The sequence below is a fragment of the Nerophis ophidion genome, linkage group LG19, assembly GCF_033978795.1.
Source record: "Nerophis ophidion isolate RoL-2023_Sa linkage group LG19, RoL_Noph_v1.0, whole genome shotgun sequence".
NCBI lineage: Eukaryota > Metazoa > Chordata > Actinopteri > Syngnathiformes > Syngnathidae > Nerophis > Nerophis ophidion.
In genome coordinates, this window is record NC_084629.1 from 2,346,885 (window position 1) to 2,362,500 (window position 15,616).

At 43.3% G+C, this 15,616-nt stretch overlaps 1 protein-coding gene across 6 annotated transcripts in view; it reads left to right on the top strand.

Moving 5' to 3' along the window:
• Window positions 1-15,616, top strand: part of galnt13 (UDP-N-acetyl-alpha-D-galactosamine:polypeptide N-acetylgalactosaminyltransferase 13) — a 114,592-nt gene that overhangs the window by 78,293 nt on the left and 20,683 nt on the right. For 2 of the 6 annotated variants that reach the window (XM_061878992.1, XM_061878993.1), the window contains exons 10-12: window positions 1,329-1,427; window positions 4,534-4,668; window positions 4,789-4,871. In XM_061878992.1, the coding sequence (XP_061734976.1) occupies window positions 1,329-1,427; window positions 4,534-4,668; window positions 4,789-4,871 (317 nt within the window). The remainder of the gene's footprint in view (window positions 1-1,328; window positions 1,428-4,533; window positions 4,669-4,788; window positions 4,872-15,616) is intronic. The other 4 variants (XM_061878988.1, XM_061878987.1, XM_061878990.1 and 1 more) reach the window with 2 other exon arrangements.

A 15,616-nucleotide genomic window follows, 5' to 3' on the forward strand; every position in this document is an offset into this window, starting at 1 on the left:
GGGGTTCCGGTTTGGTGACCGCAGGATTAGGTCTCTGCTTTTTGCAGATGATGTGGTCCTGAGGGCTTCATCTGGCCGGGATCTTCAGCTCTCACTGGATCGGTTCGCAGCCTAGTGTGAAGCGACCGGGATGGGAATCAGCACCTCCAAGTCCGAGTCCATGGTTCTCGCCCCGGAAAAGGGTGGAGTGCCATCTCTGGGTTGGGGAGGAGATCTTGCCCCAAGTACCTCGGAGTTTTCTCCACGAGTGAGGGAAGAGTGGATCATGAGGTCGACAGGCAGATCGGTGCGGCGTCTTCAATAAAACGGACGCTGTATCGATCCGTTGTGGTGAAGAAGGAGCTGAGCCGGAAGGCAAAGCTCTCAATTTACCGGTCGATCTACGTTCCCATCCTCACCTATGGTCATGAGCTTTGGGTCATGACCGAAAGGACAAGATCACGGGTACAAGCGGCCGAAATGAGTTTTGGTCTCTCCCTTAGAGATAGGGTGAGAAGTTCTGTCATCTGGGAGAAGCTCAAAGTAAAGCCGCCAGGAGCCAGATGAGGTGGTTCGGGCATCTGGTCAGGATGCCACCCCAACGCCTCCCTAGGGAGGTGTTTAGGGCACGTCCAACCAGTAGGAGGCCACGGGGAAGACCCTGGACACGTTGGGTAGACTATGTCTGGTCTTCCCTGCTTAGGCTGCTGCCCCCGCGACCCAACCTCAGATAAGCGGAAAAAGATGGATGGATGGATGGTGTGTGTACATTTCTATAATGTCCACAAAGTTTAGTGAGCAGGGTGTGTATTGCTTAAAGTATTGATTTGCACCCTAACGGGAAAGGTTGTTTGCACTGGGTCATACAAATTGTTTTTATGTATGTTATCAGTTTTTGGTGATTTAACCCCCAATTCCAACCCTTGATGCTGAGTGCCAAGCAGGGATTGATTGATTGATTGATACTTTTATTAGTAGATTGCACAGTACAGTACATATTCCGTACAATTGACCACTAAATGGTAACACCCCAATAAGTTTTTCAACTTGTTTAAGTCGGGGTCCACCTTCATCAATTCATGGTAAGGGAGGTAATGGCTACCATTTTTTTAGTGTTTGGTATGACTCAGCCGGGGTTTTAACTCACAACCTACCGATCTCAGGGCAGATGCTCTCACCACAATACAATTAATTCAATAAAATGAAATATATTTATATTATACTGTTTTATTATTCATTTGAATGAGTGTTACTCTTATAAAAAGGATTCCTGCTGTATTGTGTAATTCTGGTGTTTTAAGGATTGCCTTTTAACTGATTACATTTATGAATGTTTTCCATATTGGCAGATCAGGAACGTTGAGACCAACCAATGTGTTGACAACATGGGGCGAAAGGAGAATGAGAAAGTGGGCTTTTTCAACTGCCACGGCATGGGTGGAAACCAGGTGGGAATAAAAATGCGTGCATTAAATATTAAAAGATGGTGGATGGTGGATGATCAACTGATGCAAAGCTGTGTCATTAACACTCACAAGTGTAAAAGTACTTATTTAAAGTGATCATTTCTTATTTCAGGCATGAAAAAAAAATCATGATGCTGAGCGCATATTATTATGTCAAGATAATGTCACTAGCATTTACGTAATTTAAGAACATTTTCAACATATTGAGCAAAAAGGTCTCTTTTTTTCGTACCAAGAAAAGTGCACTTGTTATTAGTGAGAATTTACTTATTTTAAGGTATTCTTGGTTTCATTGAGTTCTGCTAATTTTACTTGTTTTGGAAAGTCTTGACAAGCCGAATTTTCTCCTTTTTTGGCAGATTATTTTGCTTAGTTCAAATAAAATACCCCTAATTTTTGTATTTTTTTTCTTGTTTTTGAACACTGACTTTTTGCAGATATTAACATGTATTAATAATATACAGTATATATATATATATATATATATATATATATACATACATATACATATATATATATATACATATATACATACATATACATATATATATGTATAAAATATTTGCATTCTTAAATGCCAGTTCAAATGTCTGCCGAAAAACCTAATAATTAAAACAGTTTAAAATATAAAGTTATTAATACGTTGTTATTCCTCATACATCATGGGTGTCAAACTCTGGCCCGTGGGCCACATTTGGCCCGCCGTACAATTTCATTTGGCCCTTGAGGCAATATCAAATTAACATTAGAGCTGGCCCGCCGGCACTATAAAGGCACTGCCTTTAGCGTTGTCTACAATATGTTGTCATGCCCGCTTTTACTCCATACAAACAGCATGTTGGCCAAGTCACATGATAAATGCGACTTATACACACACTTAAGTGAATGCCAGCATACTTGCTCTACAGCCATACAGGTCAGACTGAGGGTGGCCGTATGAACAACTTTAACACTGTTACAAATATGCGCCACACTGTGAACCCACACCATACAAGGATGACTAACACATTTCGGGAGAACATCCGCACCGTAACACAACATAAACACAACAGAACAAATACCCAGAACCCCTTGCAGCACTGACTACCACCAAAACCCGCCCCCCACCCATCTCGTTATTATTTTATTTTAAGATTTATTAGCCTGTGGAAAAATGTAATGTCGATATTTACCTCAGAAGGCTGCAAATAGAAAAGAGCCATTAAATGTTTTATTTCAATTATATTTATTTGACCTTTTTTTTTTTGAATGTTGATTTTGCACTATTAAGTTGTATAATTATTGCTTGTTCCATATTCATTGTTCAAGCAAATCAGTGTAGCAAACTGAGCAATAATTAACAATTTATTCATGCACTTTCTCTTGTTACTTCAAGGCTTGAATGTTTGATTCATTCATTATTATTTTATTTTCAAATGTATTATTAGCCTGTGGACAAAGTTTATTTTGATATTTACCTCCGAAGTCTGCAAATATAAAAGAGGCACTCAGTTTGTATTTAAATTTTATTTGATATGCCATTGATATTTTTTAATTATTAGGGTCCGCCAGGCCCATGGCAAAGGACCCTAAAATGATATAAGCCCTGTGGAGTCCTTTGCCATGGACCAAGGACCCTATTGAAACTGCTGCCTTTTATTATTATTACCCACCTACGCGCTGTTATTTGACCCCCTTAACATGCTTCAAAACTCACCAAATTTGACACACACGTCGGTATAGCAAACCTTCCCAACATATTAAGCAACCAAACCCCAAAATTGAAAATTGCGCGCTAACGCCCCCTAGGAAGAAAAAAAAAAATAGACTGCTTGTAACTTCCGTTAGGAAAGTCGCAGAGACATGAAACAAAAACCTCTATGTAGGACTGACTTAGACCTAGATTTCATAATTTTACTTTCTATGTAAAATATCAACAAAAATTTTGCAAAAACCCATTGAAAGCAACATTTTCGCAAAAAATGCTATTTTTGCCTCTTTGAGCTGTAATTTGACCCCCTTAAAATGCTTCAAAACTCACCAAACTTGGCACACACATCAGGACTGGCGAAAATTGCGATCTAATGAAAAAAACAAATCCCAATACTCAAAATTTCGCTCTAGCACAATTTTTGAATAAAACACAGCAAAAACTGCTCCTAGGAAGAAAGCACAAACAAAATTGCTTGTAACTTCCAGTAGGAATGCCGGAAAGACATGAAACAAAAACTTCTATGTAGGTCTCACTTAGACCTACATTTAGATGATTGACATCCTTTGGCAAAAATCAACACAAAGTTAAAAATTACCCCTTCAAAATAAGAGTTTTGTAAAAACCCGTCACCTTTTTCAAACGTAAACTCCTCAGAGTGCGTTTGTCGTTTCAACTTCAAACTCGCAAAGGAGAGAGATTGAACCCTTTTGATTAAAACTATCCAACAAAGTTTTGATTACTGCTCCAGGTTTTGATTTTACGCGCCTTCAAAGAACCCCTGCGCAAAGTTTCCTAAAAAATGTCATTTTTGCCTCTTTGAGCTGTAATTTGACCCCCTTAAAATGCTTCAAGGTGCAAGTTAAAGCTCTACTATGCAAAGCGAAAGCGATTTATCAACAACATCCAGAAACACTGATCTGTAATTTAACCCCCTTAACATGCTTCAAAACTCACCAAATTTTACACACACATCAGGACTGGTGAAAACTGCCATCTATTAAAAAACCAAACCCCAAAAGTCAAAATTGCGCTCCAGCGCCCCCTAGGAAAAAACCCAGACAAAATTGCTTGTAACTTCTGTTAGGAATGTCGTAGAGACATGAAACAAAGACCTCTATGTAGGTCTGACTTAGACCAGGGCTTGGCAGCGGCCAAAGCCGGACCCGACCAACGCTGCTTGCAGCTTTAATTATTATTATTCTTATTATTTGAAACTGGATTTTGCATGTCACTATAAAATTATATGAGCCCTGCTTGTTCAATATTCAATGCAAAACTTGTTTGGGTCCCTATTAAAACGTTCATTTGTTCAACCCTTGGCCCGCGGCTTTGTTCAGTTTTAAATTTTGCGTTTGACACCCCTGTCATACATTAATGCAACATATTTGATTTTAGGTCTTCTCTTACACGGCAGACAAAGAAATCCGAACGGACGACCTCTGTTTGGACGTTTCCCGCCTCAACGGGCCTGTCATCATGCTCAAGTGTCACCACATGAAGGGCAATCAGATGTTCGAGTACGACGCCGAGGTAAGAAAGGTGGATCGCTTTCCTTCATTGTCATGTGGAGGGTAAGCATGTTTTCTCCGGATAGTTGCAGCACAATGAGAAGTAACACCAGATGGCGCTGTTTGTCATTTTATAAAGCAGCCGCTCGGGTTGCACGGTTCACTTGATCAGCTGTGTTCTCCTCTTTCACCCAGTTTGTTGGCAAATGGGAATATGATTTTGAGGTAAGCATGAGGAGCCGTTACTTAGGTAACATCCCTCCTCGTGTCCTATCCTTCTACATTGTAGGATATTTAGCCTTTTCATATTGTGTTTGGTCATTAGATTAGATCATTTCCCTGAAAACTGTTTTCCTTTACTGTAGAAATGAATCAAAGTATTTATTAAGCATTTCCAAACTGTGTGAAAAACAATAATATATGTCTTTATATTACAGATAAAGCTGTCAAATTATAAAAACGTTTTTAAATCAGATGATTCACATTTTGGATTATTAGTCACGGGTAGGGCTGGGCGATATGGCCTTTTATGTCGCTTATTCCTTTTGGGGTGGCGGGGGGGCGCTGGTGCCCATCTCAGCTGCATTTGGGCGGAAGGCGGAGTACAGCCTGGACAAGTCGCCACCTCATCGCAGGGCCAACACAGATAGAAAGACAACATTCTCGCTCACATTCACACACTAGGGACTAGAGATGCGCGGTTTGCGGTCTCATCCGAGGAGTCCGCGGATAAACCGCGGGTCGGGCGGTTGACATGACGAGAAAATAGATTTTAATTAGATTCGGTCGGGTGGCGGTTGAACCATCCGGAAATATTTGATGTGCATGGTTCTGGGATCGGTATCCTTTGCCGTTCAAAGAGCCATTTAAGACCCGCGTCATAAAGCGAAGAAGACAATAGGAGACACTATTATTCTCTTGAATGACAGCCGGCTGTCACCCAGATTATACTGTAAGTATTAGGGCGTGATATGATACCATTGGCTTTGTCGTCTTCTACAGCTTGTCAGTCCAGCATCATGTTGTGTGTGACTTCCACAGCAACACGCACACGACTGCAAGGCATACTGGGTGACACAGAGTACACTAATGGTTGTGATATAATCAATTTTAACACTCTTAGTAATATGCGCCACGCTGTGAAGCCACACCAATTAAGAACGACAAACACATTTTGGGAGAACATCCTCACAGTAGTTCCAAAGACATGCACCTGGGGATAGGTTGATTGGCAACACTAAATTGGCCCTAGTGTGTGAATGTTGTCTGTCTATCTGTGTTGGCCCTGCGATGAGGTGGCGACTTGTCCAGGGTGTACCCTGCCTTCCACCCGATTGTAGCTGAGATAGGCGCCAGCGCCCCCCGCGACCCCGAAAGGGAATAAGCGGTAGGAAATGGATGGATGGATGGATCCTCACAGTAACACATCATAAAGGCAACACAACAAATACCCAGAATCCTTTGTATTGGGCGCAGGGGTGTAAAATATATTCAGGTTAGTCACGGATACAAAGGATTGTGGGTATTTGTTGTGTTGCGTTTGTGTTGTGTTACTGTGAGGATGTTCTCCCGAAATGTGTTTATCAATCTTGTATTGTGTGGCTTCACAGCGTGGCGCATATTAGTAAGTGTTAAAGTTGTTTATATCACAACCATCAGTGTACTCTGTATCACCCAGTATGCCTTTCAATCTTGAACGCGTAATTGCGGAAGCTGCACACAACATGTTGCCGGACCAACAATGGGTTTGTACATGTTGTTAAAGATGTCTAAGACAATGGCTTCACAGCACGCCCTTATTCTTGTCATCAGAATGAACGCTATTGGATAGTCTCGAGAACGTAAGCGGCTCCAATTGACTTAATTTTTCTGTGAAACAGGTTTAAATAGCTCTTTGAGTGATAAAGGCGGCCGACCTCTGATGTATTTCAGCGGACGGGCGGCGGGCGGGTACGGTCCCGATAAAATGTTGGTTCGGGTGGTCGGCAGGTGGATGACGACTTTGGTGAAGCGGTTGCGGATGATATACTTGCCTATCTGCTCATCTCTACTAGGGACCATTTAGTGTTGCCAATCAACCTATCCCCAGGTGCATGTCTTTGGAGGTGGGAGGAAGCCGGAGTACCCGGAGGGAACCCAAAGCCATAATCCTCAAAATGATATCAAAATAAGTCTCTAGTCGCATGTTATTAGACTATGTCTAAGATTAGTTTTATCTTGGAAATCGAATTGCTGAAATAAACAAACCTTCGCACGATATTCAAATTTCTTGAGTTTCACTTGTATATTATGGTTATCCATCCATCCATTTCCTACCGCTTGTCCCTTTTGGGGTGGCGGGGGGTCGCTGGAGCCTATCTCAGCTGCATACGGACGGGAGGCGGGTACACCCTGGACAAGTCGCCACCTCATCACAGGGCCAACACAGATAGACAGACAACATTCACACTCTAGGGCAGGGGTCACCAAGCTTTTTAAAAACAACAGCTATTCTTGGGTACTGATTAATGCGAAGGGCTACCAGTTTGATACACACTTCAATAAATTGTATTTCTGTCTGTCATTCCGTCGTACATTTTTTTTCCTTTTACGGAAGGTTTTTTTGTAGAAAATAAATGATCAAAAAAACACTTAATTGAAAGGTTTAAAAGAGGAGAAAACACAAAGTAAATGAAAATGTAATTTTGAAACATAGTTTATCTTCAATTTCGGATCTTTAAAATGCAAAATTCAACCGAAAAAAAGAAGAGAAAAACTAGCTATTTCGAATCTTTTTGAAAAAATTAAAAACATAATTTATGGAACATCATTAGTAATTTTTCCTGATTAGGATTAATTTTAGAATGTTGATGACATGTTTTAAATAGGTTAAAATCCAATCCGCACTTTGTTAGAATATATAACAAATTGGACCAAGCTATATGTCGAACAAAGACAAATCATTATTTCTTCTAGATTTTCCAGAACACAAATTTTAAAAGAAATTCTGAAGAATTTGAAATAAGATTTAAATTTGATTCTACAGATTTTCTAGATTTGCCAGAATATTTTTTTTGAATTTTAATCATAATAAGTTTGAAGAAATATTTCACAAATATTCTTCGTTAAAAAAACAGGCGCTAAAATTAAGAATTAAAAGTAAATACTTGAACATTGATTTAAATTGTCAGGAAAGAAGAGGAAGGAATTTAAAAGCTAAAAAGATATATGTGTTTAAAAATCCTAAAATCATTTTTAAGGTTGTATTTTTTCTCTAAAATTGTCTTTCTGATAGTTATGAGAAGCAAAGTAAAAAAAATAATGAATTTATTTAAAGAAGTGAAGACCAAGTCTTTAAAATATTCTCTTGGATTTTCAAATTCTATTTGAGTTTTGTCTCTCTTAGAATTAAAAATGTCGAGCAAAGCGAGACCAGCTTGCTAGTAAATAAATAAAATTAAAAAAATGGAGGCAGCTCACTGGTAAGTGCTGCTATTTGAGCTATTTTTAGAACAGGCCAGCGGGCTACTCACCTGGTCCTTACGGGCTACCTGGTGCCCACAGGCACCGCGTTGGTGACCCCTGCTCTAGGGCCAATTTAGGGTTGCCAATCAACCTATCCCCAGGTGCATGTCTTTGGAGGTGGGAGGGGCCTATCCCCAGGTGCATGATTTTGGAGGTGGGAGGAAGCCGGAGTACCCGGAGGGAACCCACGGAGTCACGGGGAGAACATGCAAACTCCACACAGAAAGATCCCGAGCCCGGGATTGAACTCAGGACTACTCAGGACCTTCGTATTGTGAGGCACATGCACTAACCACTGTCACACCGTGCTGCCCTATAATGTGGTTACCCTGTAATTAATTATTATTATTATTATTAATGAATTATCTGCTGATATGTTGACCCACCACTGCAAGGAATGCACAACTTTCCATCCAATATCAAACAAACCCTTAGGGAAATCAATGTATCGTCTATTGTTGTCTGAGTGCGTTCTCAATATAAAAAGAGGAATTATTCATACATGGGGAGGACTGGTCTCTGTTGTTTACAGCTGTAGGGTTTCACCACTGCCAGCGACTATGTTTATTTATAGAGTGTGACCAACAGTGGCTGAAGTCCTGGGCGGCTACATTTAACCATTTACATTTCATCGACCCATCACTTTGCGCAGGATCACCTGACCCTTATGTAGTCTCATTCATTTGATCTTTTTCGCCTGAAGCTTAAAGTCATTTAGAATATATTCCTATATTGTGGCTTTACAATTTACAGGGGAGGGAATAAAACAAACAAACAATTCCCACAAGAACTTTGATATTTTCCACACGGCATGAGCAGGGAAATGGAGTTCCCTGAAGGACGTTGATTGATCAGACCAGACATTTTTTTAAAGGAGCTTCATCGCCAAAAAGACACAAGGTGGTAGTAAATGTTCCTTGGAGCTTTGAACGCTGCTGGCATGCAGACTATTTTCAGAAGCGTAATTCGCAAGAGAGCGTTGATATTTGTTGAGAAACATGAGTCCCGTAGGATTGCTCCTATTCCTTATGCATTGGTGAGAAAGTATGGTTCCCAAGAGACGTTTGATTGATCCAACGAGACATCTGAAGAAGTTGGCGGAAAATTTGCACCATTGTTGAAAGGGGAATTTCTTTCTGTTTTGAACTCCAGTTTTTATGTCAGAATAATAATGTGTTGAAGTTGGAAGTTGAGGTTTATAGATTATTGTTAATATTCCTCTGCAGACCACAAGCTAATTGACTGAATCAATAGAAGCTCAAGTACCGCACTATATTTTGCACCAATCTATAATCCATCTTCTGGTTATCCGAGGTCGGGTCGCGGGATCAGCAGCCTAAGCAGGGAAGCCCAGACTTCCCTCTCCCCGGCCACTTTGTCAAGGGGGGATCCCAAAGCGTTTCCAGGCCAGCCGGGAAGATAGTCTTCCCAACGTGTCCTGGGTCTTCCCCGTGGCCTCTTACCGGTTGGACGTGCCCGAAAAACCTCCATCGGGACGCGTTCGGGTGGCATCCTGACCAGATGCCCGAACCACCTCATCTGGCTCCTCTTTATTTTGAGCTCCTGCCGGATGACAGAGCTTCTCACCCTATCTCTAAGGGAGAGTCCCCCCACCCGGCGGAAGAAGCTCATTTCGGCCGTTTGCACCCGTGATCTTGTCCTTTCGGTCATGACCCAAACTCATGACCATAGGTGAGGATGGGAACGTAGATCGACCGGTAAATTAAAAGATTTTCCTTCCGGCTCAGCTCTTTCTTCACCACAACGGATCGATACAGAGTCCGCATTACTGAAGACGCCGCACCGATCCGCCTGTCTATCTCACGATCCACTCTTCCCCTACCTGTGAACAAGATTCCGAGGTACTTGAACTCCACCACTCGGGGGTAAAATCTCCTTCCCAACCCGGAGATGGCACTCCACCCTTTTCCGGGCGAGAACCGTGGGCTCGGACTTGGAAGTGCTGATTCCCATCCCAGTCGCTTCATACTCTGCTGCGAACCGATCCAGTGAGAGCTGAAGATCTTGACCAGATGAAGCCATCAGGACCACAACATCTTCAGAAAGCAGAGACCTAATCCTGCAGCCACCAAACCAGATACCCTCAAAGCGGATACCCCATACTCTCTGAGCCCCTACACGGTCGAATTCCTTCTCCAAGTCCACATAGCACATGTAGACTGGTTGGGCAAACTCCCATGCACCCTCAAGGACCCTGCCGAGAGTATAGAGCTGGTCCACAGTTCCACAACCAGGACGAAAACCGGGAAAGGCTGCCTATTATGTCGTTGATTATTATTTCCATCCCAGTTTTAGGAGACCATCTTGTTTGGTCTGACATTGAGATTAAGGAGAATGATACAAAATGGTTTGCTTTGACTTCACCTCACCCTGTGGCGTTAAGTCCTTATGAACATATAGATATTTTTCAGGCAGTATGGTTCCCTCAGGAATGATTAATCAATCATATTCCATATCTAAAAACACTGTGGCATTTGAATTGGCTCATGGTTATTGGTCACTTTAGAAATCTTTCATTAGTTTACTATCACTTCTGGACTGTGAAAGTAGGGTGAAGGATATAGCCTCTGAGAGGAGATAGGAAAAGGAGGAGAACCCTGGTTGGGAGAATGTCCCAAGGCATTCACCCTCCTGCTGTCACTCAAACCACCAGCAGACACATTACCTTCCAAGTTTGGGATCTCACGATGGTTCCGCTTGAAAAACATGGTAGACTAACTGCTGCTAATGTCATCTTAATGGTTCCAGGCTTCAGCAAATACGCTTTCAGCCATGTCAAAGACCTGAAGCATTTGATATCTTGGTAATTGACAAACTGGGAGTGGATGTTTGCATGGGTACAGATGGGAAGATGTGACCCACTTTCTAGAATGGATCAGACCGAGCTCCTTTTTGAAAGAGTTTGCAGGTCAAGATGTCTGGATTTTCGTTCTGGATTATTCATATTTAAGGTCTTTAAAGGGGAAATGCACTTTTTGGGGAATTTCGCCCTTCATTCACAATCCTTACAAGCACACATGCAATATGTATTTCTTTAATTGATGCATGGTAAATCATGAATGAAAGCTTGCACAATAAGTGGCTAACCATACTGACAATGGGGGTCTGAAAAACCTCAAAGGTTTTATATTAATCAATCAATCAATCAATTTTTTGTTTATATAGCCCTAAATCACCAGTGTCTCAAAGGGCTGCACAAACCACAATGACACACTCGGTAGAGCCCACATAAGGGCAAGGAAAACTCACCCAAGTGGGACGTCGGTGACAGTGACAATGATGACTATGAGAAACCTTGGAGAGGACCGCATATGTGGGCAACGAAACCCACCCCCCCCCAGGGGAACAAAAGCAATGGATGTCGAGCGGGTCTAACATGATGCTGTGAAAGTTCAATCCATAGTGAATCCAACACAACCGTGAGAGTCCAGTCCAAGGTGGATCCAACACAGTAGCGAGAGTCCGGTCCATAGTGGAGCCAACAGGAAACCATCCCAAGGGGAGGCGGATCAGCAGCACAGAGATGTCCCCAGCCGATACACAGGCGAGCTGTCCATCCTGAGCCCCGACTCTGGAAAGCCAGTACTTCATCCATGGCCACCGGACCGGGCTCCCTCCACAAGGGAGAGTGGGACATAGGAGAAAAAGAAATTAAACGGCAGATCAACTGGTCTAAAAGGGGTCTATTTAAAGGCTAGGGTATACAAATGAGTTTTAAGGTGAGACTTAAATGCTTCTACTGAGGTGGCATCTCGAACTGTTACCGGGAGGGCATTCCAGAGTACTGGAGCCCGAACAGCCAAGTTCATAACAACGTTCGCTATTTGCTACAACTACTACTAATCATTGCAGACTTCATGAAAGCCAAGAACGACTACTTTGGGACAAATGATGATCCAGAACCTTGCGTTTTTGATACGTAATATAAGGAGGACAAACTCCAAGTTTTAGAAGCTGAGTAATAAACAGATCCAGCAAGTAGCAGTATTGCTAAGTGCTGAAGAAGAAATACATACAAAGAACCTAATAAAGTATTCACTTACTGTACAATGTCCCCTCTCATTTGGATGCTGATTGAGGAGATGTTGAAATATTTCAACACAAGAATTGTGTTTCCCAATTACTCTCACTATTATGTTAGATCCACTATGGACTGGATTCTCACAATATAATGCTAGATCCACTCGACGTCTATTGCACCGGTCGCCCTAGGGGGTCCCCACGAATGAGGTCCTCTCCAAGGTTTCTCATTGTCCCATTGGGTTGAGTTTTTGCTTGTCCTGATGTGGGATCTGAACCGAGGATGTTGTTGTGGCTTGTGCAGCCCTTTGAGACACTCATGATTTAGGGCTATATAATAGATAGATAGATAGTACTTTATTTATTCCGTCAGGAGAGTTCCTTCAGGAAAATTTTAATTTTCAGCACAATCCCATTCAAGATCAGACAAACATTACAGGGAGACAGAACAGGATCGCGGACGGGTCTGCCGGCTTCCAGCGCCCCTTACAAAAAAGATGACATACAGGTAAACAAGGGGGGGAATGGTAGAAAAAAAATAGAAGATTAAATTAAAATAAAATAAAAAAATCGGTCCTAGCCTGGGCCCTGGAGAGCGGATCCAGACTGAGGCCAAGGGGAAAAAACAACTCATAGCCATAGAACACATCCCTCTTACGTGTCTGTAAGAGGGAAACATCAAACATCAAAGAACACAGAGGACATCAAAGACATTAAAGCAGCAGATACAAGCAGACACTTCTACATACAGCTATGAATAAAAAGTAAAATAAACATATCCACTGTGGTGGCCTCTGCGGTGTTCCACGCCATCGTCTGCTGGGGTGGAGGGAGCATGGCCAGAGACAGGAGCAGACCCAACAAAGCAATCAAGACAGCCGACTCCCCTCTCGGCCAGTGTCCAGTCCGCATGGATGAGCGAGGATACGTCCAAGGTGACTGAGGTGTCCGACACCTGCTCACCCAGCCAAGAGACCGCGAAGCCTCTCCGTCCCAGCGCTCAGTGCTAGTTCCGCAGCCCTGTCCCCTCATCCGCATCTCCTCCAGTCCCTCCAAACAGACTCCGGTGTGGCAGAGACCCTGCAGCTGGTCTCCATGGCCAAAAGGCTCCCGGGAGGCAGATCCAGAAGTCCATAAAAAAGCACCACAGAGGTCACGAAAGTGCCCACCTTGTCACACAGTCCCAAAGGGTCCCGGACCAAAAGGCAAAAAAGTAAAATAACACATGAAAACAAGAGAGAAACACAAAAGGATGACACAAGAGCACAGAGCTCCTGCCTACAGCAGCCACTACAGCAGCGCCATCTTGGGGAAAAAAAAAAGGAAACATTGATTGATTGACTTAGATGACGATCATCATCCTCCTCAGGTAACAAATGCTGAACGCAAACAAGCATATAGTCTCGTCTTCTGGGTATAAATTGGACTTCTTGGTTGCTGGCCAAACATTTCTACCATACAAGTGAGAGGCATGATTTAAATTCTCGCTTACTTTTACCAACTCAGAAGGCTCTGCGTTAACTCAAGAAAACAATGTCGCTAATACTTGGTCAACATGCAGGTCACATCATGTAAATGGAGTGTTGTTGGCAGTTTTTGGATGTTTTTTTACAGAGGGCTTTATAAGTGGAATATATAACTTCCATTAGCTACATTGTTAGCCACCTCTTGTTGGCCTCTTCTTGAGATTAGAATACACACAAAAAGAGAAAAACATACAGTATGTCTGCTTGTCTCACCTCGGGATTGTGGATAAGCAAAAGTCCAAAATACGTGCAGTTCTCCTTCAATGTTACCATCACCCAGTGTTAATTTTGTTGACGAAAAACGTTCGTCATAGTTATCGTCAACTACCTTTTTTTCTGACTAAAACGAGACAATAACTAAATAAAAAATAATTTACGTGGACTAAGACGATGATGAGGTGTATTGACATATTCTTCAACGAATATGTCAATTCGGGATCTTCAGCTCTCGCTGGATCGGTTCGCAGCCGAGTGTGAAGCGACCGGAATGAGAATCAGCATCTCCAAGTCCGAGTCCATGGTTCTCACCCGGAAAAGGGTGGAGTGCCATATCCGGGTTGGGGAGGAGACCCTGCCCCAAGTGGAGGAGTTCAAGTACCTAGGAGTCTTGTTCACGAGTGGGGGAAGAGTGGATGGTGAGATCGACAGGCGGATCGGTGCGGCGTCTTCAGTAATTCGGACGTTGTACCGATCCATTGTGGTGAAGAAGGAGCTGAGCCGGAAGGCAAAGCTCTCAATTTACCGGTCGATCTACGTTCCCATCCTCACCTATGGTCATGAGCTTTGGGTTATGACCGAAAGGATAAGATCACGGGTAAAAGCGGCCGAAATGAGTTTCCTCTCCCTTAGAGATAGGGTGAGAAGCTCTGCCATCCGGGAGGAACTCAAAGTAAAGCCGCTGCTCCTCCACATCGAGAGGAGCCAGATGAGGTGGTTCGGGCATCTGGTCAGGATGCCACCCAAACGCCTCCCTAGGGAGGTGTTTAGGGCACGTCCAACCGGTAGGAGGCCACGGGGAAGACCCAGGACACGTTGGGAAGACTATGTCTCCCGGCTGGCCTGGGAACGCCTCGGGATCCCCCGGGAAGAGCTAGACGAAGTGGCTGGAGAGAGGGAAGTCTGGGTTTCCCTGCTTAGGCTGCTGCCCCCGCGACCCGACCTCGGATAAGCGGAAGAAGATGGATGGATGGACTATGACTAAAACTAAATCAAATTCTGCTGTCAAAATTATCACCTAATGTTTGGTTAATATCCTGGATAATCTCCTGTAAAGGATTATAAAATGACCAGGCTCACAAAGGGGAGTCCATCCCTCACAGTTCACCAACCATCCATCCCTCTTCCGCTTATCCGAGATCGGGTCATGGGGGCATCAGCCCAAGTAGAGATTCTCAGACTTCCCTCTCCCAAGCCACTTCTTCTAGGTCCTTCCAGGTGACACTGAGGAGCAGGCTGGGTTAAATTTTAGGACTAGATAGAACAATCCCATGATACAAAATACCCTGAGTAGAGTGGAAATAATTGGCTACCTCATTCAGCGCTGCCTCAGAGCGGTTGTGGTGTTGGACCTGGTTGGGTGGGATTGCAAGATGGGGGTCAGAGAGGAGGAAGGGTAATGGTTGTCAGCTTCATTGGGGTCACCAGGTGGGCACCCTCCTTCACCGGCGTTTCAATGATAGGCCCACATAGTCACCCCAACATGGCCTGGGTCTTGCCCTAAACACCTCCCCAGGGAGGCCAATCTGGCTCTTTTTGATGTAGAAGAGCAGCGGCTTTACTCTGAGCTCCTTACAAATGATAGAGCTTCTCAACCTATCTCTAAGGGATACCGTAACCCCGACACCTGAAGCAGCAAACTCATTTGGCCGCTTGTATCTGTGATCTTGTCCTTTCGGTCAC